Below are 23,501 nucleotides of genomic sequence, written 5' to 3' on the forward strand. Positions count from 1 at the left end.
GTCTCAGTAGTTACAACATATGATAGAAAAGATAAGCCTCCAATCCAACCCTGAAGACATGACATAGCTGGACTGTCCCTAGGAGAAGGTTGATTATCATAGGAAAAGCCTGGGCAAGGGGACAGAGACAGGGGTGTGAGCATCGGAGACAAGACTCGTTCAGGGGTAGCAAAGACTTGCATCAAGGCTAAATGGTTGATAAAGTTGTCCAGGTTATATGGAACCAGATGATAGAGAGCTTCGATGTTAAATAAGATATCTGGATTTGAGGGAGAAGAGGGAGACAAAGAAATTTATTAGTGAGTAATATAACCCAATATTTAAGTATTTGGTTCCCTGAAAGTCTTCATAAGTAACTTCTGAAACTAGTTTAACTAGAAATATATGCACCTTATAAAATTATATCCATCTTGGCATAGTATAAAAATGAGTTAACACTGCAGCAAATGAGGTTAATATTTTCTGTGGGACAAAAATATTTAAACCAAGCATTCCGGACTGTTGCTTCAAATCATGATTTAAACATTTTTGATTTCTATTAAATTTAGAAGGAAGATTATAAAATGAAGGCTTTTTAACCTGGGAAGATGAAGACTGAGTGAGGCTGTGAACTTATAAATGGAATAAATTTTATCTGTATAGTTTGGGAAGCCTTTTCTACATATAGTAGTTCATTTGCCCTTCATAAATATCTTATGTATGGTAAGCACAGTAGATATTTTTATCTCAGTTTTTCAGATGAGATATCGAGATGCCAAAAGTGCAGTGGTTGGCTGCCAAGCAACCAGAACCAAAAATCTGGATTCTCATCATTCACAAGGGAAGAAAAGATTTTTTTTTGAAAAAAATCATAATATTAGGAGTTGGACACATGTTAAAACTTAAAAAAAAATTAAACTTAATATAACTTATAAAATACTATTTTTCTTCGATATGGTGATACAGCAGAAATAGTCAAGTTATTATCAAAAGCCCCGAGAACTAGTTCCCTATCTATCACTAATATATTGCACTGGTGGTTATGGAAAAATTGTCTTGTCTCACTGGTTCAGTGTCTTCATCAGTAAAATGAAGAGGGCAGAATGGAAGATCCTCAAAGTACTTCTACTTCCAGAATCCTCTGATCTCCTGGGTGTGTATCACTCATTATTTCAAGAGCCGCCTGAGTATACTTCAAGAGCTGAAAATATCAGTTCTGGCTGTATCACACTACACAAAGTAAGGCAGTTAAAAAATATATGGTTAATGAGTGAATATCAAAATAGCTGAATGAATGGAAAGGTTAGATCGTGGTGCCATTTCCAAAGTTCAGAGACTTATTAGGGTCCAAAATGTCCTAGTGCATTGGATAATGTAGATCATAGTTCCATTGGATTCTCAAAGAAAACTAATGACTTGAAAAGAGTTAATAACTCTCGTTTAGACAAACTGATAAATCACAGTTGTTAGAGAAATTTGGGCAATCAACTCTGGCCATCTGAGACGACCATCATATAATTAACTGTGCTTGTGGGGTTTTCCCCCGCCCTTAGGTTAATTCATGATATTTCTCTCCAAAATAGAAAACCAGACTGAATGCATACACCATTCGGACCCAGCACAATCTTCACTACGTTTCTTTGGCATGGAAGGAAAATAAATCCTAAAAGCGTTTTTTTCCTTTAAAATGGAAAATTTCAAGAAACCATCTTTCTAAATAAGAAACAGTACTTTAGTGTAGCATTTTCCATGTGTCCACACTTGATGATGGAAAGTGGAAATATGCCAACATTTGATTCCCGAGAATAGGAATCGCAACATTTCACATTCACATTCTACCTTCTCACCTAAGTGGCACTATTCCCTTCGGGCTGTCCAGTGAAAACAGCAGATGTATGTGTTATATGTTATGAGTTATATCCTCCTAAAATTCGTGTACTGAAGCTCTATCCACCTAATACCTCAGAATGTGACTATATTTGGGAGATACAGTCTTTAGAGAGGTAATTAACTTAAAATGAGGTCATAGGGTAGGCCTCAATCCAGTATGACTGATGTTTTTATAAGATTAGAACACAAACACCACAGAAGAAAGACCATGTGAAGACGCAGAGAGAAGGCAGCCATCTATAAGCCAAGGAGAGAGGCCTCAGAAGAAACCCTGCTGACACCTTGATCTTGGACTTCTAGTCTCCAAAACTGTGAGAAAATACATTTCTTTTATTAAGCTACCTAGTTTGTGGTTCTTTGTTATGGCAGACGTAGCAAACTAATGCAGTGTGTTAGAACCGGAGGAGGGTGATTGAACATTTTCTCCAATTCTTCTTTAAATCATTACTCAAAATATGCACCTCTACCTTGCCACTAGAGAACTTAATGAACTTCTTAATTAAGTACTGTATGAATTTAGCATTCTTCCCAGGCCATCAAATTAAGTTACAGGCTTTGTAGTTAAAACAATTCATTGACCAGCTCTTTGGATGAATTTACTATATAGAAAATATCTCTTTTGGAGGTTTAAAAAATTGAAGATTAGCTAAATAGTGAATTAATGCCAAGAATCATATTTTACCCTAGAAGTATAAAAAAATCACAATAACACAAAATGTATTAAAAGATACCAGACAGGGAGATAGTAAATCCCACGTTCATTATTATAACTGAGATTCATGCTATCTATCCGTTCTTTGGTGAGTTTCTTAAGGGTCTTAAAGTACACAAAAGCTATTTATTTTTTTATAAAAAAAAACTTTGTTGTTATATTTATGAATATTGAAAGAGGAAAAAGTTTTCTAAACAAAAGGATAAACAAAATTTTAATCAAATCATCCCTAAAGCTATTGTTGTCACCATTTACTTCTTATACAGAATCAATCAGCCGCTAAACGTGTGGATTTATAAACTATCATCTATCTTCTTCCTCTCTAAATCAAATAAGAGGATGAGAAACACAAATTTTTATGCAGCTAATTAATGGAAAATAACTTTTAGGGTCTGAGAGAAAAACAACAGTTCTCATTTTCTTATTTCATCTTTGCATACTTTAACCCCCTACCAGAAGAATGAATAATTCCTAATGTTTCAGAAATGTCAGCCCACAGCAGGTCTTTCTAGAATTGATTATTTCACAAATGCACTGTCACATTCAAAAAAGCCAAATTAATGGCGAATGAGTTATGCTGGAAGTTGAGAGTGCTCTTTATGTAACAGTGAGTATCTAATTAAATTACAGATATTAGAGTGTCCTATAGCATAAATTACTTAAAATACCATACAAACACATCACCCCTATTGCAATAAATAAAGCTAATACCAAAAGAGAAATTAAATCCCTTCAATTGCCATTCAAATTGCTCTTAGGTTGTCATACAAAAATTGTAGAGTGGATTCTTATGAGCCAGTCAATTATTTTAACTCATAACAAATATAAATTTTTATCTTTCAAAAAAAGACACACCAAAAGACATTCTGGAAGAAGAAAACAGGACTTATTTATATTAGGTTTCCCCTAGCAAATATGATACGACAAAGTTGACACCATTTACAAACTGAAACAAAATCTTGAAATAATGGGTGGACATTCTTTTTCGTTATACTGTTGGTTAAGAGCTCAAATTTTGGAAAGTTATTCTTTTTTTTTTTTTATTTTTTTTTTTAATGTTTATTTATTTTTGAGACAGAGAGAGACAGAGAATGAATGGGGGAGGGGCAGAGAGAGAGGGAGACACAGAATCGGAAGCAGGCTCCAGGCTCTGAGCCATCAGCCCAGAGCCTGACGTGGGGCTCGAACTCACGAACCGTGAGATCGTGACCTGAACTGAAGTCGGACGCTCAACCGACTGAGCCACCCAGGCGCCCCGGAAAGTTATTCTTGTACAACAATTAACATGTATATTTCCACTAAGAGAAGTACTTTGGAAGTACCTTTTCAAAAAATTCACTTCGAAATTTACACATTTTGCATTATCAACACATTTCATTTGACGATTATATTTTAAAGAGAAAAAAGGCCAACTTACGTGTCATATACGTTGAGCAACCAGTTTAGACACATATCCACACAGAGAGGAACATTGACCAGATCCTTATGCATTTGTTCAAGGCCATCATAAGTTGTTGTCAGACAGTTGATGACGTCTGGAACACTAAGAAGCTGATCATTCTGGTTCAGTTTGTGCTGTTTGAAAACTTCATTTGTTGTATTCAACTCCAAGAGATCCACTAATCAGATGAGAAAAAGGAATACGCACAGTCATTACATTATACAACCTAACAACATTAGAACAAAAACATTTCTAATCTTAAGTATTTAGCTTCTTCAGTTTAAGAATCTACTCTTTCAAGCTAATCTCAATTTTTAAAGAAATAAATAACATTGATATTCTTATATTTCTAAACTCTTCTTTTATCTGCATCTCTTATTTTCATGCTTTTGTATCTAAACTTTGTTACTTTTCAATCTGATCCCATTTTTTTGCTCTTTGGAATATCAATTCTTCCTACTTTCCTTTTGTGACTTTTCTTTTCTCTTAAGGCTCTTTCTACTTTTAAATATAGGAAGGCACTGGGGTGTCTGGGTGGCTCAGTAGGTTGAGTGCCCAACTTTGGCTCAGGTCACGATCTCGCACGCTGTGAGTTCGAGCCCCGCGTCGGGCTCTGTGCTGACAGTTCGGAGCCTGGAGCCTACTTCAGATTCTGTGTCTTCCTCTCCCTCTGCCCCTCCCCCACTCATGCTCGCTCGCTCTCTCTCTCTCTCTCTCTCTCTCTGTCAAAAGTAAATAAACGTTAAAAAAAATAAAAAAAAATAATAAATATAGGAAGGCATAAATAAATCTAGTCCAAATAGTAGAACATCTAAAATATGACACTGCTCTTCTAACTCCTGAGACCAACCTGCTCACTCCCTCCCAATCATCGTTTATATCACTGCCAAACTAATCATTCTGTTTTTCAACATACACATCATAGATACAAAATTCACTGAAAATGATCAGTTAAATAAGTTGTTCTCTACTTCCTGCTGAATCAAACCTGATCTAGGATGCCCTCCCAATCTGATCCTAACCTGGTTTGCTTCCTTTGATGCTTTGGCATATAGGCCACTGTAGCTACATGAGATTTGAAGAGGTCCACAGTACAGGCCCACATCCATGGGTCTCCATGTATTTGCTCCCACTTCTACATTTCATGTGTAGAACATCTATGGTGGGACTGGCCGGTGCTACAGCAGGGTAGAGCAGGCTAGGGCAGGGCACAGAAGAACAAGCTGGAGACCCCGTTCTCAAAGATGGCCAGTCAGAGAAGGAGAGTAAGCATACTACTAAGGAGTGAAAATACAATAGGTGAAGAATACATAGATTTCTATGAGAGCTACTACCATAAGGGAGTAGAAGGAGCCTGGAAAATGCTCCCCTGGGAGGTGGGGATTGAAATGGGCCTTAAAGGATAAGATGCAAGAGACCATGTAAAGCAAGGAAAGAATTCCAGGAAGACAGAACTCCTTGGGAAAAGACAAGAATTCAAGGAAGTCTGGGGGGGGGGGGGCGGGGCTCTAAAATGACAACAGCAGTGTGGATGGTAAGTGGCTTACACGTGGGTGGCACGTGGTTATGGTGTGGCAGATACGTGGCACTTGAAGGGCTGGCACGTGTGCCCTACGGGAGACGCTCACAGGCCAGGAGGAAGAGTTTTAGACAAAAAAGAAGAAAACCTACCTAATCTTTCTTTTTAATCAACTTCTAGTCATTCCATTAGCTAACCGGGAACAGGGAAACAGGAGATTATCAAATTACCATGTACCTGTACATTTATTGAGTACAGAAATGACTTCTAAATCTGAAGAAATGGGTTTGGAAAATTACAGAATCCACATGAATTTAAGGGCTGCTCACTGAAATGCCTGCTTTAAAGAATGTTTTCCCTATCTCCATATTGAACTTTTTAATATTAAAAGAAATCAGCTTAGGGAAACTTTTTATTTTAACATAACCAACTATTTCCTCTTTGCCTGACACAAAACTACTACCTTAAAAAATACAATGACATATTTTGACAGTTAAATAAAATGAATGAATAGCTTCCTTCGTATTTATCTATTTTTAACCATTGGATAACTACTAATTTTGAGTTTTTAAAGACATGAAATGTGTCCACTCTAGCTGCCTAAACACTACATAGAATGATTTATTTTTTTCAGGTTATCTACAATGGAAAGGAACTGCTTTAGAACTAGACAGATTAAAATGATTTCTAAAACAACTCAACAGGGAAAACTTTATAAAAAAAAGAGAGACAGAAAGAACAAATATAAAACTCACAAGTCTGGATAGTAGGTCAATCCATTTGTTTCCAATGTCAAATATATTATTGGTAAAATGTCAACTAATTATAAAAATAACTTATGTAAGCTTTACATGAGTTAGTGAGAGACGGTATCAGAAAGAAGACTAAGAACCATCTAGAATCTTCAATATCATCTTCATCCCACTTTTTGGCAATATACACTATTTTCAATTATAAACTTCCAGAGGGCAGGAGCAAAATTCAAACTCATTCTTCATAGTATCTGACAAAGAGAAGTGCTGAATGACAGCAGCTACAGAACTATAATTTCACACAGATACAAATAAATATATTCAAACACTGCCAAAGTGCTCTGAGTTTTCTCAATTCCAACACTAATTATGCCAGCAACTCAGCACTGCTATTGTATCCACACATGGCAATAAAGTGACACTAGACCGAATTCCAAAAGACCACTTCCTGGATCATGCTGCCTTTGCATTTCTTCTGGAAAAGCCTCCTTTGTAACACACTTTGTAGCTGTGACAGTAATGTGCCACATCCCACAGACTATCATGTCTTCAAGTTTTAGTGATTTACTTTGACACTTTGCCTTAGTGCCTAAGCCAGGCCATACATCTTCCTGAAATGTGTCACACTTAGGTTCCTTTAAAAAACTGACTACATTTAAATCGCACAAAATTATGATTTTCTCTTTTCCAAGGGAGACAAATGACAGCTCAGTCATGTGGCAAATAAAACAAACAGCAGAATCATTTTCTAACCAACTTTCAGACTTTTTTTTTTTTTTAATCTCCCATATGAGGCACAGGGGATCGAATGGAAATGGATCATACTTCTCCTGTTCTGCAAAAACACACAGTTCAGCACCTGACCTTGGGCTTCCGTAACTCTTCTCGTGTTCTTGGAATCTTTGACCATTCCTTCTTTCTTTTTAAGTTTATTTATTTATTCTGAGAGAGAAAGCATGCACAAGCAGGGAGGGGGCAGGGACAGAGAGAAAGAGAGAGAACACGAGAGAGAGACAGAGAATCCCAAGCGCAGAGCCTGATGCACGGTTTGAACTCATTAACATGAGATCATGACCTGAGCTGAAATCAAGACTCAGATGCTTAACTGTCTGAGTCACCCAGGCACCTGACCATTCCTTCTTCGCACCTCTCCTACCCTCTCTTCCTCAGATATCTCAGAAGGACAGGTGGCACTCAAGGACTTGTATCTGCTGCTTCACTCTGTAACCCTGATACCCTCACTTACTTTTCATTACTTCAGTTACTGCCTTCTCTCTGGATGGCTCCACACTCTGGTTTCCATCCTGATCTCCTACCTAAACTCCTGACCCACACGCCTGCTGTTCTGCTCCCAATTAGAGCTATACTATTCTCTTTCGGGGACCTCCATCTCAGTATGTTGCAAATAAAGGTCTTGAGTTCCTGTTACACTGAAATCCAGTAATGGTGTCAGTACCTTCTACAGACCATGACTCTGCAAACCCTGAAATGCGCTGACACCCTCTCCCTTTCACCCTCTGCCAGTTATCAACTAGCAAATCCCCCCAGTCATTAGTTTTCCCTCCTCCTTACAAATCCCTCTTCTCCCTCTTCTCTCCTGCTACCACCACCTGCTGGTTCAGCACCCATGATCTTTTGCCTGAACTATGTACTTGTTCCTGTTCACTTGATCCTTGCTTCTGCCTTAGATGTTATCTAATCTGGGCCTATCTCCTAGGTCCCACAAAACAGAAAATGGTCTGACAGCACCCTACTCTATAAAAAACAAACATTAAATGTAACATTTTGAGAATATGAGGAACAAACAACCAAAGGAATCAGAAAAGGTTTCATGAAAAAAAGTGACATGTGGACCCAAACTGACTTTAAGGACATTTCCAAATACTGAATGGAAAGCTCATAACCTATTCCATTTAGACTCCATTATGTTCCCTAAACTCCATCCACACCTTTGATGCTTATGCATATAAGTTCCTTCCTCCCTACCCCTGATAAATAGCCACATGCCTAAATCCTGTGTGGCTTCTAAGGCCTGGCTTATATGCTTGCTAGTCAAGGAAGCCTGCCTTGTTCATCATGACAAAGGCATGACACCTCTCCCTCTTCTGACACCACTTTCCTTTGGCTTCTCTGTTACTGCCTATTACAAAAAAAATTTAACTAAGAATACAAAAGAATATGTATAATACACATGTTTGGCCTAAAGAAGAATAGTAGAACCAATCCCCGTTAATCCGTTACACAGCTAAAGAAAGAGACTGTTACTGGTATCTTGAAAATGCCTTGGGAAATATCCTTAATTGCCTCCCCTCGTGATCACAGGGAGAACAGCTAATCTTTGCATTTTGCTTTCAGTTTTCAAAAGTATATGTATCCCCAAATCATGCAGCATTTATTTTTTCATTATTTCAAACTATAAATAAATAGAATCAAACTGTACTATATTCTTCTCCACTTGTTTTTGTTCATTCAACTTTACAGTCCCGAGGGTCATCACGTTGCTGATGTTTGCTGCAATATCGTATCACATTTAGGAATATGCCAAAATTAAACAAATTTTAACAGTAAGAAGTGCTGCCATAAATCCTCTTACACCAGCTTTCTGGTGTACTCTTGTAACTCTTATATTTTTATTATTTTTAAAAGTTTATTTATTTGAGAGAAAGAAACAGCATGTGCGTGGGGGAGGAGCAGAGAGAGAGGGAGAGAGAGAGAGAACCCCAAGCGGGTTCCATGGTGTCAGTGCAGAGCCTGACTTGGGGCTCAATCCCATGAACCATGAGATCATGACCTGAGCCCAAATCAAGAGTCAGACGCCTAATCAACTGGGCCACCCAGGCACCCCTACTCCTGTAACTTTTATACTCAAATCATTCACTCTGTATATCCTAGGAGACTGCTCTGTGCCAGAAGTTGAATGAGGCTGGAGGTGGAGAAGAAAACAGACTCATCCCTCACATGAAAACTTAGCTCATTTAGAGAGACAGGCAGTAAGTAAGTTAACAAATAAAATATCAAGAATTATGACAAGTGCCACACAAGGAAAGAACTGAATCTAAGCAACAGAATATCAGGAGTGACCTACTTTAGAATGAAATAATCATTAAAAGCCCCATTAAAGATAGGCAATAGTTGGGCTGGAAGCCAAAGGAAGAGAAGGCACCTGACGTGGGACAAGAATAACATTGAGAGCTAAGACAAGGGGTCTCCAGGCAGGAAGAACAGAATACAGGGCTGGCCATTCCAGCCAACCACTAGAGCTGATGGCAGGAGTCTTCTGTGGTGCACAGTGAACGGAGGGGACAGAATAACAGGCCAAGGTAAAGACCATTCCATTCTGAGGGCAGCAAGAATCTGCTGAAAGCGTGTATCCATGTGTAACATGCTATCTCTGAATGTAGGTTCCTCGAGTGTGGGAACCAAGTCTCTTTACGTGGTCTTAGCTCCTACACAATTGTGGAGCCCAACAAGTGAATGAACAGTGAGCGAGCAGTGACAGCACGCCCTCTACATTAGGTCCTTATGCTGGGTAGGGGTTTACCCAAAATGGGAGGACCCCTGACCTGAAGCCATAGACAGCAGGGGCGGGACAATCCTCTTAACATTATCTCTTACACAAAGGCAAGCATATGGTGCTTAGGTGAGAAACAGTCCTTATAGGCAGTCATAAAGTTCTGGAGAAATTGGAGGCAGGTGGGATTAGCTTGTAAACGTTCCAAAAGAAGTAAATTTTTAACAGTGTCTGGAGGAATAAAGGGTTGCAGACCACTGCAGAGGAAGGGTCAAGGCATTTCAAGTGAACAGAAAGGACAGGAGAAGGAGGAACAGATTAATCATAAACAGGTGAGCTGACAAGTGGTGTAAAGGCCCCGGGCTGGAGAGCAGTGGGGGCAGAGGCAGTGGGGAAAGTGAGGCCAGGTGGCTCCAAACACATCAGCTCGAATATTTATAATCCAATGCAATCTGGCACTTTTCTAAGTGCACATTTCTAAATGTCATGTAGTTTAGAAGCAGGAGGTATTCCTCTTCTGCTCTTCTCAGATTTGAAGGAATGAACTGTAGGAGGGGGTTTTTTCCTGAGAATTCAAAAGAACCAACAGAGGAAAACACCAAATGTGCTGGTACGTTTATCCAGCCAGAAGTACTACTGAAAACTCAGACCACGTTCATCATGACAAAAAGCAGTCTTTGGTCAACGGAGATTTTGCCCCTGAGTCATTTGTCCTCATTTTATAGCTCATCAGGCCTGAGAAGACCTTCCAGATCCGTCAGCTGGATACTGGGCATGCAGCTGAGCCCCTTTCAAAACTGCTGTCACCATGGACTCACTGACATCACTGAACGTCCCTTCTGTGTGTTCCTAATTCACTTCCTATTCCCCTCTGGCTCAACATACAGATCACTGGCCAGGGTGTGTTGGCTTTGCTTTTTTTGTACTGGTGATTCTGCACCACTTGCTTCCGTTATCTGGGACTCTGTGGATTATGGGCATCAAAATCACCTCGGGTTTTCTTTCATCCATGAATCTGGAGGTGTGTTTTTAGCCCTTGAGACTTCTCTTCCACACATCGCTTAAGTTTTCCTTATTTTATTTATTTAAGTTTTTAAAGTTTATTTATTTTGAGAGAGAGAATTTGCACAGGGAGGGGCAGAGAGAGAGAGAGAGAGAGAGAGAGAGAGAAAATCCCATATAGGCTCCATGTTGTCAGCATGGCGCTCAACTCAGGGCTCTATCTCGCAAACCGTGAGATCGTGACCTGAGCCAAATTGAAAGTCAGATGCTTAACTGACTGAGGCACCCAGGTGCCCAAGTTTTCCCTACTTTAAAGCTTTGCATTGCTGTGGGGGTTTTTTTGTGTTCTTTTTTCTGAATGATTCTATACTTCTCTTTCCTCACCTCTCCTCATGTTACCAGCTCAAAATGTAATTCTAATTTCTACTGACTTTTAAAGAGTTTTTAACTTTCATATATCATTTTGCAAAGAGTAATATTCAAAGCTTCACTGAACTGCCTACACAGAAAACAATTATTAACAAAAAGTAGCAAACAAGAATATTTGGAATTATTCAAATTACTCTGCCTTAAAAATACAGACAAAGGTCACTTCTCATATTAACTATCTGACAAGGTCTACACGTTCTTTAATGTTTTGTTATTTTGAGACAGAGAGAGACAGAGCATGAGCGGGGGAGGGGCAGAGAGAGAGGGAGACCTAGAATCCAATGCAGGCTCCAGGCTCTGAGCTGTCAGCACAGAGCCCGACGTGGGGCTTGAACTCACAAACTGCAAGATCATGACCTGAGCCAAAGTCGGACCCTTAACCAACTGAGCCACCCAGGCGCCCTACATGTTCTTTAAATAAACTCAATCATCAAAACTACAACCACAAAGAGAATTTAGATAGATTAAATCTATACTTTATTATTACAAGTACTCATATTTCTATTTAAATTTAGGTTGTTTGGGTATGTGTGTTGGGGGTAGGAATAACCCTTTAGTAAAATGGCTATCACAGAATATTACTCTGAACAAACTCCCTGCAGGAAAAGTTCATGTTGCTAATACTAATTGTCTCAAGACATATTTAAATAGAGACTTTTATCTAATTTTCTCGGTGCCAGTTCAAATTTGGATCAAAAATGTTATTTTTTAGTATTTCTATATTATGTGATTTCATTGAATCAAACTGTTTAAAATCCTATACTTGCAGAAGAAACACTTTTAATTTTTTATTTTTTAGTTTACTTTTTGAGAGAGACACAGAAAGAGAGAAAGAGAGAGAGAGAGAAAGCATGCGTGTCCAAGTGGGGAAGGGGCAGAGAGGGAAAGAGAAAGAATCCCAAGCAGGCTTTGCACTGTCAGCGCAGAGCCTGATGCAGGGCTTGAACTCGCAAACAGTGATGTCATGACCTTAGCCTAAATCAAGAGTTGGATGTTTAACCAACTAAGCCCCCAGGCACCCCTCAAATCCTATACTTCCAAATGAATACAAAGTACTAAGAAGGCAATGATCTACTACTTTGATTTGTTGATTTAATCCTTTTAAATTGGGTGGCAGCATAATTTTTGAAAAAGCTTTTTATGTTACTCCTGTATTTTGGCTAATTTTGTTCTCCAACTGAGAATGGCATATGTTCATTTGTTTTACTAGCGCATGCATGCTGATGGGGCAAATAGTAGAGCATTTACAGAAACAGAGCCAATTCCTTGAGTGTGATACACCGAATATCAGATTTACTCTCCAAACACATCCCCATCTTCATTTATCTCTGTCTCAAAACAAAAAAACAAAAAACAAAAAACAAAAAACCCCACCAAAAAACCCACAAAAAACAACAAATGCAATCCAAAGTTCCGAGTGATTAACTTTGGTAGAATAACTCACAACATAGAGCTTTTTGTAGTCTTCGGATTTTGATGGCTGTACGGTAGGCAGAGAAACGTACATTATTCAGGTCAGCTGAAATGGGAAAGAGAACACATTCAAAAGCATGCTTATTAGTTAACTTACATTGAATGGCAAGAATGTATTTGTTTACTTCAGATGATGGAAAAGTATTATGTCTGTTCTCATTAAAAACTCTTCTCTCAAAATCCACAGCATTTATTTAAGAGAATAATTAAATGTTCATTAGCACCATAGTGAGAGACATTGCAAAGCAGTGCTACATGGCTTTCAAGAAAGCATTATCCAATAGCAAAAGGAGGGAAATGAGGAAAACGAAACATGGCCTGTTAACTTTTGAAGGCTTAAATCCATCACACCGTAGGCTCAGGGCCCTTCCTTCTCTACTGCTGGGAGGGATTCTCCTCCAGAGGCACCTTCCTCAAGGACAATCAGTTTTCTGTCAATAAGGCTGTGCCTCTCACTACTCATAGAGCTAGTCTTATTTCTTCCATCCGGATCTATCTGCTTCTTCTACCCTTTTATAGATATGGTTAAAATTATCCTATAGTCCATATTCAAATCTTTCGAAACAAGAGGTTAACTATAGTTAATAATACTGTATTGTATATTTGAAAGTTGCTAAAAGAGGAGATCTTAAGAGTTATCACAAGAATAAAAAATGTAGGGGCGCCTGGGTGGCGCGGTCGGTTAAGCGTCCGACTTCAGCCAGGTCACGATCTTGTGGTCCGTGGGTTCGAGCCCCGCGTCGGGCTCTGGACTGATGGCTCAGAGCCTGGAGCCTGCTTCCGATTCTGTGTCTCCCTCTCTCTCTGCCCCTCCCCCGTTCATGCTCTGTCTCTCTCTGTCCCAAAAATAAATAAACGTTGAAAAAAAAAATTTAAAAAACGTAATGATGTGAGGTGATGGATGTTAATTAGACTTACTGTAGTAACAGTTTCACAATACAAATATTGAACCAATATATTGTATACCAGTAACTAATATCATGTTATTTGTCAATTATATTTCAATTAAAAAAAAACTTAAAGATTTGGTGTCAAGTTAAAAAAAGATTGGGGCACCTGGGTGGCGCAGTCGGTTAAGCGCCCGACTTCAGCCAGGTCACGATCTTGCGGTCCATGAGTTCGAGCCCCGCGTCAGGCTCTGGACTGATGGCTCAGAGCCTGGAGCCTGTTTCCGATTCTGTGTCTCCCTCTCTCTCTGCCCCTCCCCCGTTCATGCTCTGTCTCTCTCTGTCCCAAAAATAAATAAACGTTGAAAAAAAAAAATTAAAAAACGTAATTGTAGGGGTGCCTGGGTGGCTCAACATCTGACTTCAGGTCGGGTCATGATCTTGCAGTTTGTGAGTTCAAGCCCCACATTGGGCTCTTTGCTGATAGCTCGGAGCCTGGAGCCTGCTTTGGATTCTGTGTCTCCCTCTGTCTCTCTGCCCCTCCTCTGCTCATGCTCACTCTCTCTCTCTCTCTCTCTCTCAAAAATAAACATTGATTTAAAAAATTAAAAAAGAAAAGGTATTGTAATTTCTTTCTGTCTTCTAAAGACACAGTATCTGTATTAGAAACTAGCAGAACTGGAAGAAAACTCAGAAATCATCAAAGTTTGTACCCTCACTTTACAAAGGAAAGAAACCCATGGCTTTTCTCTCTTTTGTTCAACCTTTGTAGCTGCTCTCACTCATCCAAATGAAAGCTCATGAGAGAAACCTAAAGAAATGAAACTAAAGACATCAAAAAGCGTGCTCCCCGTATTGAAATGAGTTGGTGTGAGAGCCTTAGGGCCTCATTTCCCCTCGCCAGCACTGCCTCACCTACCCAAAAAGAAAACTCTTTCAAAGAAAGCAGGCTAGAGAATCAGTTCAACATCATATTCTACTAGAAATCTACAAGATCAGGATTCTCATCTCATGTGTTCCTCAGCATGAGGTGGGGAGGGACAGAGAGAGAGGGAGACACAGAATCTGAAGCGGGCTCCAGGCTCTGAGCTGTCAGTACAGAGCCCGACATGTGCTCAAATCCACAAACTTTGAGATCATGACCTGAGCTGAAGTTGGATGCTCAACATACTGAGCCACCCAGGCACCCCTTCTTACATTTAAAAAAAATTTTTTTAACGTTTTTATTTATTATTGAGAGACAGAGCATGAGCATGGGAGGGGCAGAGAGAGGAGGAGACACAGAATCCAAAGCAGGATCCAGGCTCTGAGCTGTCAGCACAGAGCCCGACGCAGGGCTTGAACCCAGGAACCTTGAGATCATGACCTGAGCTGTAGTTGGCTGCTCAACAGACTGAGCCACCCAGGCGCCCCTTCTTACATTTTTATATTAAAATGATTTTAGCTTTTCATGACTACTTTGGCAAAATGCAAGTAGGCAAGCTAATTTAGTACGATTAACTACATTAAATGTGAGTTAAAAGGAAACTTAAAGGGTGAATTCAAGGTGGCTGTGCTGTTATTGTTTTTGTTTTCAAACAAAGCTGAAGTTTAAGATAACTCAATAGGAGGGAGACTGTGTTCTTCCTTTTAAAATCAACCTCATGCTACTTCAAACCACGTGTTCCCTCAAGAATGGTAAAAAACTGTTTCCTGCATCTCCCTCAGAAATTCAACTGTTTTTCTGTGTCAGTGAAACAACCCTTTAAACAAACCATGCTGTGTAAGAAAAACTGGTGGTTACTTCCCTTTTAAGAATATACGACTATCGGTTATTTTGGCTAATTAAATAAAATCGCACTCACCAAGGGACTGGAAGAGTTCAGTCATTTTAGGATGATCCCAACAGGTTGTCTGTGTTTGATGGCTGGGGGATAAAAAAAAATAATGTATGTCCCATAGAACATATGCAAATAGAATTTTTATTCTAAGCTTTCAAAATCACGCAAAATTATCCCCATGACGGCTCATTCTGAAACCCAATGTCCAATTATTACTTACCATTTGAAACAATAAGATATTTTTATGTGAGCAGTGACGTTGTAAAAATATGAGTAAAAAATTTTGTTTTATCTATTTTGAAAAGAATTACAACTAAAAATTAAACCTAGATATGAAGTGTGTGACCCTGGGGCCGCAGGCTTGATGTAGCCGGCTGGATCAATGAAGTTTCCAGAATAATTCTACTTGTGTTAGGCAGATATAGATCCTCATTCAGAATAAATCCTCGGAGAGCAGAAGTGCTGTAAAGAGTTGCTAAACTTTAGAAGTCCTAATCAAATTTCCAAAGAACAGAGAAATGAAGTGTTTAACTCTGAATAACATGTTCACCTCACAATCAAGTGAAGTGCCCTCCTCTTTAACCTTGAGTCTCTCCTTCCTTGGTGTAAATTAGCCCTTTTCCCCTGTGGGGATTCACTCAGAACCCTAGAGTTGACATAAAGATCATTTTAAGCTAAAGACATCTGAGATTGAACAGATACAGAAAGGAGCCTTTTTGGAGCTTCCTTTATCGGACTGAACGCAGCACCTTCTGGGAAAGAGGGCTACCATAAATCCTCTCTCTGGGGGAGTTTCACGGCCATGAAGAAGACAGAAAAATCACCTGCACCTGCATAAACAAACATCATCACAAACTTTCTTATCGCACGTTTTCCCCCCCCAAAGCCCATTTATCTCTCCTAAAGAAACCTATTGGTTCCTCACAAAGGAGCCTTTCTCCCCAATTTCCTTCCACTGCTAAAGTTGGGTATATAAGCCCCAAATTCCAACCATCCTTTTGAGTTACACATCACTGTACATGCACAGCAGGCATAAACAAATGCTGTTCTCTTGCTAATCTGTCTTTTGTCAGTGTAATTCACAGACCCTCTGAAAGGAAACCTAAGAAAGGAAACCTAACAGCACCCTCTTCATGTATATCTGGATTCTCTACGCCCCTAATGTGTGAATCTCTCTTGCCAGTGTGACTTCTTTCTCCTCTCTCAGCCATCAGCCTGCATCAGCTAACCAGTATTTTTCTTATTGGCATTGAACAGTTTTTCTCATGATGCTTCGTCTTCACTTTAGAAGAAAGTTTTATAGTTTTCTTCTTTCTGTAAATTCCAAAACTAATTCACAGATTAGATGTCTTTTGGGAATAAGATGAGGGTAGACTAGGTCCACATAATTAGGTTCTTTCTTTGTGTACGTGTGTGTGTGTGAGAGAGAGAGAGGTGAACAGCTCTTAACTTCAGTGTCCTTATATTTAAAGATAGTTTACTGGCCCTTTTCTAGGTCAGAATAGAGTAATAACGTTTAATAGTACTCCAAAGACTTCTTAGACAACACTCAGTTCTTACCAAACTGTTTAGTAAGCTAAATGAAATGGCCCAGTACACAAGAGAGAGTGGTACTAAAATATTCATACAATGAAACTGAAGAGAGATTATTTTTTTAATCTATGTAATATATCAAAAAGTGGGATATGTCACTAGGAAAAGGACATAATCACTGTTACACATGCATAAACAGAACCCCCGAGAACTCAGAATTTGCTTTGAGACCATTTAAAGTGTAGATATGGAACTGGGTATGTAAAATGTCCTGGGAATTCCAAAAACTCACACAAAATAAAATACCTAAAATGTGAAGGTCTATCTTAGCAAGAGCTGGAAAGTTGGCTAGTTCCCCTACCTGGTACTTGATACCAAAGCAGAGGTGGAATGTTTCTACTTTGTATTCTGCTACTGAGCACCAAGCAAAACATTCCACCATCTTACTCTCTAAGTTGCTCCAAAGACCATGGAGAGAGTACCGAAGCTGTCTGACCTATAAATTTTACTGTTCACAGTGTGGCCCACAGCTTGAGAGCCATACAAAATCTCAGACCATATATTAAAAAAAAAAAAAAAAAGAAAAAAAGAAAAAGTTTCCTGATCAAAATCTCAGACCCCCATTCCTTCTGTTGAACTAGAATTTTCATCCTAACAAAATTCCTCATGCAGCTGATATGCACATTCATGTATAAGAAGTAACTTAACCTAAGTAACCTAAAGAGCTTCTAATGCATGAATAAAAGTAAAAAAACAAAAAACAAAAAATAAAGACACTTCTACCTCCAAATTTTGTTGATAGAATAACTTCCTTCTTACCATGAACAAGAACTAAAGAAGGATTTGCTGGAAATAGAGTGTAATTCAAAAACAATTCATCAGGAGCTTCCAGGGTTAGCCAGCCTACCAGTATTCCCATAACCCCTGTCTCTACTGAGTAATTTAAATCCCCATGGCAACCCTACTGTCCAGAGGCAGATATCTCATCGTGAAGGACCAAATCAAAGTTCAATAACCAAACTAAAGCTCTGAATAACGCAGAGCCAAACTTCATACTTAACAAATGTAAGTACTCTTTCTCTAGAATCACAAACGTGGAGCTTTGGCAAACAGCTCCTATGGAACTAGGAAGGGAAAATACCATGAGGCAGCGTGGCAGCGGCCGAGAATTGAATGAGAAGACTTGCTTGCTAATGGCTCTTCTTAGTGAAACCACTACTAGGAGCTGAGGGAACACACACATTTGGCAAACAGATGGAGGGAGGGAAACGGCATCTCCCTTTGTGAATTCAGTACCAGTTGATTCATTAGGCAGAACTGCCAACGCTGAAAATAAACACAGCCTCTGGTTACAAAAGTATAACTGCAGCTTACCAAACAACAGTTAAAAAAAAAAAGTAGATGCAGTTGGCTGTTGGATTTTCTTTTTCTTTCTTTCTTTCTTTCTTTCTTTCTTTCTTTCTTTCTTTCTTTCTTTCTTTCTTTCTTTCTTTTTTTTTTTTTTTTCAGTGGGGGGAGGGTTTTAAAGCAAAATCCACAATCAACCCAAAGGCTCTAAGTATTTGAACAGCTGCAGATCGCTCAGCTTATCCAGCCCAAATGCTTCCAAGTCCTCCCCGAGTAGGCAACCAAAACAGAATGAAAGTAGCATATTTTGCCTCCAAAACAACAACAGTTTCGATTCTGGCCAACTTCAAATCTGAAAGAGGAGTAGAACCTAACATCGTACAGCTTGATAAACTGTAAACAAATCTAACAAAGCAGCAGTGAACAGGTAAGTCCAAAATCACATGAAGCACGTGCTAGAGAACGTGTGACGTGTCACCTGGGTGCCGAGCCATGCCAGGATTGCTTGTGTGGGGAAAAACTGGGAAGGCCTCTGATGGGGCCAAAAAATCAGTGGGTGTCCTATGAAGCTTAAACTGTCCCTGAACTATTTTAAACTCTGCAAACTGAAGAAAATGATAGCAGTGCAAATGCTCTTGTCCATAGAAATGCAAATTGTGTCCACTGGGATGCAACTGATTATTGTCCTGTGGATATTGACCAGTTTGTCAGCTTCGCACCTATTGGTACACTCATTTTAGCATCCCTTGTTTGCCTAAGGATACAGTTCTTAGTATTCCCCTTGGAACCTGTTATAACGTCTCCCCATTCCCTTATTAGTGAGATAAATGAAATCTTTGACACATGCTCTTTTCATATTTGTATGAGAGTCAAGATTTTACCCCTTTTTTATTTATTTAAATTGCTGTTTTTATTTTTTTAACTGTGATATAACACTGTGTAAGTTTCAGGTGTACATGTTGGTCTGATACACGTATACACTGCAGTAGGATTACCACAGTTGTGTTAGCTAACACCTCTATCCATAATTATCATTTCTCATTTCTTTTGTGTGGTGACAATATTTAAAATCCAGTTTCCTAGAAACTTTGAAGTTTAAAACTTGAATATTAAAGCAATAATATTGTCTGTAATCACCGTGCTGTGTATTAGATCTCCATTACCTGGTTTTTAAAATCATCCTTTAATGCCCTGGTCAGTTCTAGTTTGTACTTGCTATCCTGTAGACTTTTTAAAAGAGTACCCACCCCTTCCCTCTGAAAGTGTCACAGCTACGAAAACATGTGCTCTCTGTATTTTATGGACTTTGAGGAGACAGTAAACCAGTAAGGTTAATAAGTGATATATGTTTATACCCATTATTATTCATAACGTGTTCCGATGAGCCACAGAAAGTAAAACACAAATGAGATTGTACACCAATGAAAAGAACACAAAAATGCTGTGAAACGACATGGTCCGATATGGGAGACAATGAACTAACGGCAAAACACATGTAATTTTGATAGACTGATAAGATACTGATTTCCGGGCAATAGACTAATCTGGGGAAGACACTTTTTAAAACCCATTTGTCCTAATTAGAGTGGCCTCATTTCTTCCATAAAACCTTAAAAGATGACGAGAAGGCATCCTGCTTACCCCAAAACTGACGCTTAGCCAAACACCTTTATGTGTTACTTATCTATTCAATTTTATGCTTGAAACTGGATTTTGTGAGTCTTGCCATGTGTCATTTCATTTAAATTGCAATTTTAAAGACATACAAGAGAAAAAAATTAAAGGTGAGTCAGTTAATTAAAAATACAAATGTAAGAAAAAGAACAACCCATATTGTTCAGATAATCACAGAAAGAGAAATAGTTCTTCTTGTCTGTGCATAGTCAAAGATGACACACTAGGTCGGGACGCATGACATTAATTACAATAATAGCCTATTATTTGAGTGTCCAGCCTGTTCCAGGTGCTCTTCCGAAGTCTTTCTTTGTGTTAACTCAATAAAAATTCTATGAATTAGGTGCCAATAGTATCTCCATTTACAAATGAAGGAACTAGGGCAGAGAGCATTTAGAGAACTTGCTCAAGGTCTCATGGTAAGTAGTAGAAATGGAATTTGAACCCAGATGGTCGGATTTTAAGCCTGAGTTCTTAATATGGAAGTATACTTGCATGACTGAGATTTTAAAATCTTTCTGATGAATCTGTCTAAATTTGAGTCCAAGGTCCATCATTATAATCATTACAAACAATCTCATCTGCCTTGCTTCCCTCTCACTCCTGGCAAAACCCAAGCACAGATCAGCTCAATTACTTGCCTTCTCTGGACCTGAGCAGCTGTGCATGAATACAGCTGGAGAAAATCATTCAACAGACAGACTAATTTTACTTTAAATATTTAACTTCAGACCTCAAATGTCCAACTGCTGGCAACCACACAACATTCCCTAATAAACTTGCTTCCCAGACCCCAAGACAATTTACTACTGCCTTCTTTCTCCCAAACCTAAGTAAGTTTCCCTCCCTGCCTTATATCATTTAACTCGATCTCACACTTCATTGAAAAACTAGAAACCACCAGATTCGAATTCCTTCATCTTCCCACCACCAAATCAATAAAGGTCCTTCCATCTGCCAGATTGTCTTCTTCTCCCTTCCTTACCAAGGAATTCCTCCTCCCTCCTACCAAAGGCAAATTCTTCCCAAAGATTTCTTTAAAAACCCTTATGCTGCATTTAACACTCCCCTGACTCAATAAGACCATTCTCAGAATACAAATGTTGAAGGATCTGCTAGCCTTATATACTTTCATCCCTACCTTGAATTGACATTTGCTGCTACCTACCATCCTTTTTCTCTTCTTGACAAAATTTTCCAATGAGTAGTGCACAACCTCATGTCCCACTCACTACTGAACCCACTTTCACTCAGTTTCCAAATTCACTCCTCTACCCAACTAGCCCTATCAAAATTACCAGTGAACTGCATGTTGTCCAATGGAGTGGCTGCCTTTCTGTCTTCAACTCACTAGACCTGTCCTCAGGGTGGGGAGAAATCAGGAAGAGAAAAACAATGCCATGAGTACAAAGCGGAGTAGAAGCTAAGAGTTGCTGTTAAAAAAATCTCCAGAATGAAGTTGACACAGGCTTTTGCAGGCTCTGCTAATACTTTTTTTTACATATGCTTATGGAAGTAATATATAGGAATACTGGAATCAAGCAGGAGCTCCCAAATAATCAATTTGCATTCAGGTGATTCAAGTATACAGAGTGAAAACAAATTTTGGCAATCTGATGCAATGTTATTTATCTGAGTTATTTATCTTTTTAAAGATCTAAGAGGTGACATTCTCATTCTGGAAAATATAATTCCCCCAATCTTTGTTTCACTTGAGACCAGAATATATGAAGAATATGGAGTAGTCCTGCCAGTATGCAGATTCTTACACCGAGTGTGTGTGCTTGTGTGCACGACTGTATTGAGGGGCTAGTGGGGGATGGACTGGGCAGGAAGTGAGGAAGTTGTATGGGGAGGAAACTTATGTGTTCCTCAGGTTTATACAGAGCGTCTTAAACCCTTTCAAATACTTTCTGCCATCTTCCAGGCTTTTAAAGGCAGGAAAGCCAGGTTATATTTTTTGAAACATAAGAATAAATCTAAGGGAAAACTTAAAGTTTGAATATCAATATTTCCAGGAAAAAAAACCTTTCTGTTTAAATTCAAAAGAAGATATAGAATTCTACTTGATAATAGATATTGTTAAAGCATAGAGTCTTCCTTAGAAAATGCCACTAGCTTGTCATGATAATGAAGACGCAAGGCAGGAAGACTAAACTATCAACAATGGATACCTTCAAATCTATTGGCTTCAACTATAAAATACACTTAAAGGGGCGCCTGGGTGGCGCAGTCAGTTAAGCGTCTGACTTCAACCAGGTCACGATCTCACGGTCCGTGAGTTCAAGCCCCGCGTCGGGCTCTGGGCTGATGGCTCAGAGCCTTGGAGCCTGTTTCCGATTCTGTGTCTCCCTCTCTCTCTGCCCCTCGCCCGTTCATGCTCTGTCTCTCTCTGTCCCAAAAATAAATAAACGTTGAAAAAAATAAAATAAAATACACTTAAAATAATTTCATAGTCAGAGGTAGGTTCAAAGACACAGGGGTGTAAAGGACTATACAGAAACAAAGGCTGCAGCACACTCTAAAATACAAATGTCAATATTCCAGGCATGATTGATAGAACAATTTGTTACAAAAATTCGTCATACTTGACAAGGTTTGCTTGTGTTTGATTTTAAGTAAAGTAGAATTCATGACCAAAACAGATGTGTCTGGGTGTGAGAGGAGCTTCAGATGATGCTTGTTTTGAGGACACTGGAAGGTTTTCCAGAAGAATGAGCATGCAACACACTCAATAAACCCAGGGAAGCCTTATTTTGGTAGTATCTCTGCTTGGGTCCAGAACTCAGACAGAGCCTCACCTCTGACCCAAACTCTACGTTCCTCTAAGCTCTCAAACTGGGAGAATCAGACCATTAATCAACATTAATCAATATTCCTGTGGGTTATCTGTTATTGAGTTGGCCCTGGGAAGTCCTGTATACTCCTGCCTGAGATTTTAACTCCATGATTTAACTCCATGATTTTAACTCCCACTAGAGTTGAATTTATCATTGTATCCTTCTAGTTTTTTTTTTTTAAGCTGAATGTATATTATTTGGTTTTGGAAAAAAAATTTACTACTTTATCTTTTTTCACATATATTTTTTAAAGGAGAAATTAACTGTGATTTTTTTCTATATGGTTGTACTGAATCTTACTGTATCATTTTACTTTTTAATCCATACAGAGGAAGATATTCTATTTATTTCACAATTTATTTGATCATTACTTCTGTACTTTTGCTAGTTTCCATGACTATCTTAAAAATTTAATCTTGGGGCGCCTGGGTGGCGCAGTCGGTTAAGCGTCCGACTTCAGCCAGGTCACGATCTCGCGGTCCGTGAGTTCGAGCCCCGCGTCAGACTCTGGGCTGATGGCTCAGAGCCTGGAGCCTGTTTCCGATTCTGTGTCTCCCTCTCTCTCTCCCCCGTTCATGCTCTGTCTCTCTCTCTGTCCCAAAAATAAATAAATGTTGAAAAAAAAATAAAAAAAAAATAAAAAAAAATTTAATCTTTACAGATCGAAGTACAAATATTTCTTTTTCCTCCCT

At 39.0% G+C, this 23,501-nt stretch overlaps 1 protein-coding gene across 9 annotated transcripts in view; it reads right to left on the reverse strand.

Annotated features, from left to right (window-relative positions):
- UTRN (utrophin) overlaps positions 1–23,501 on the reverse strand; it is a 492,724-nt gene that overhangs the window by 57,659 nt on the left and 411,564 nt on the right. For all 9 annotated transcript variants that reach the window (XM_040448951.1, XM_040448950.1, XM_040448952.1 and 6 more), the window contains 3 exons: positions 15,440–15,501; positions 12,680–12,754; positions 3,999–4,200 (listed from right to left, as the gene is read on the reverse strand). In XM_040448951.1, the coding sequence (XP_040304885.1) occupies positions 3,999–4,200; positions 12,680–12,754; positions 15,440–15,501 (339 nt within the window). The remainder of the gene's footprint in view (positions 1–3,998; positions 4,201–12,679; positions 12,755–15,439; positions 15,502–23,501) is intronic.

This window comes from Herpailurus yagouaroundi, unplaced genomic scaffold, assembly GCF_014898765.1.
Source record: "Herpailurus yagouaroundi ecotype Mexico unplaced genomic scaffold, PumYag 198, whole genome shotgun sequence".
Lineage (NCBI taxonomy): Eukaryota > Metazoa > Chordata > Mammalia > Carnivora > Felidae > Herpailurus > Herpailurus yagouaroundi.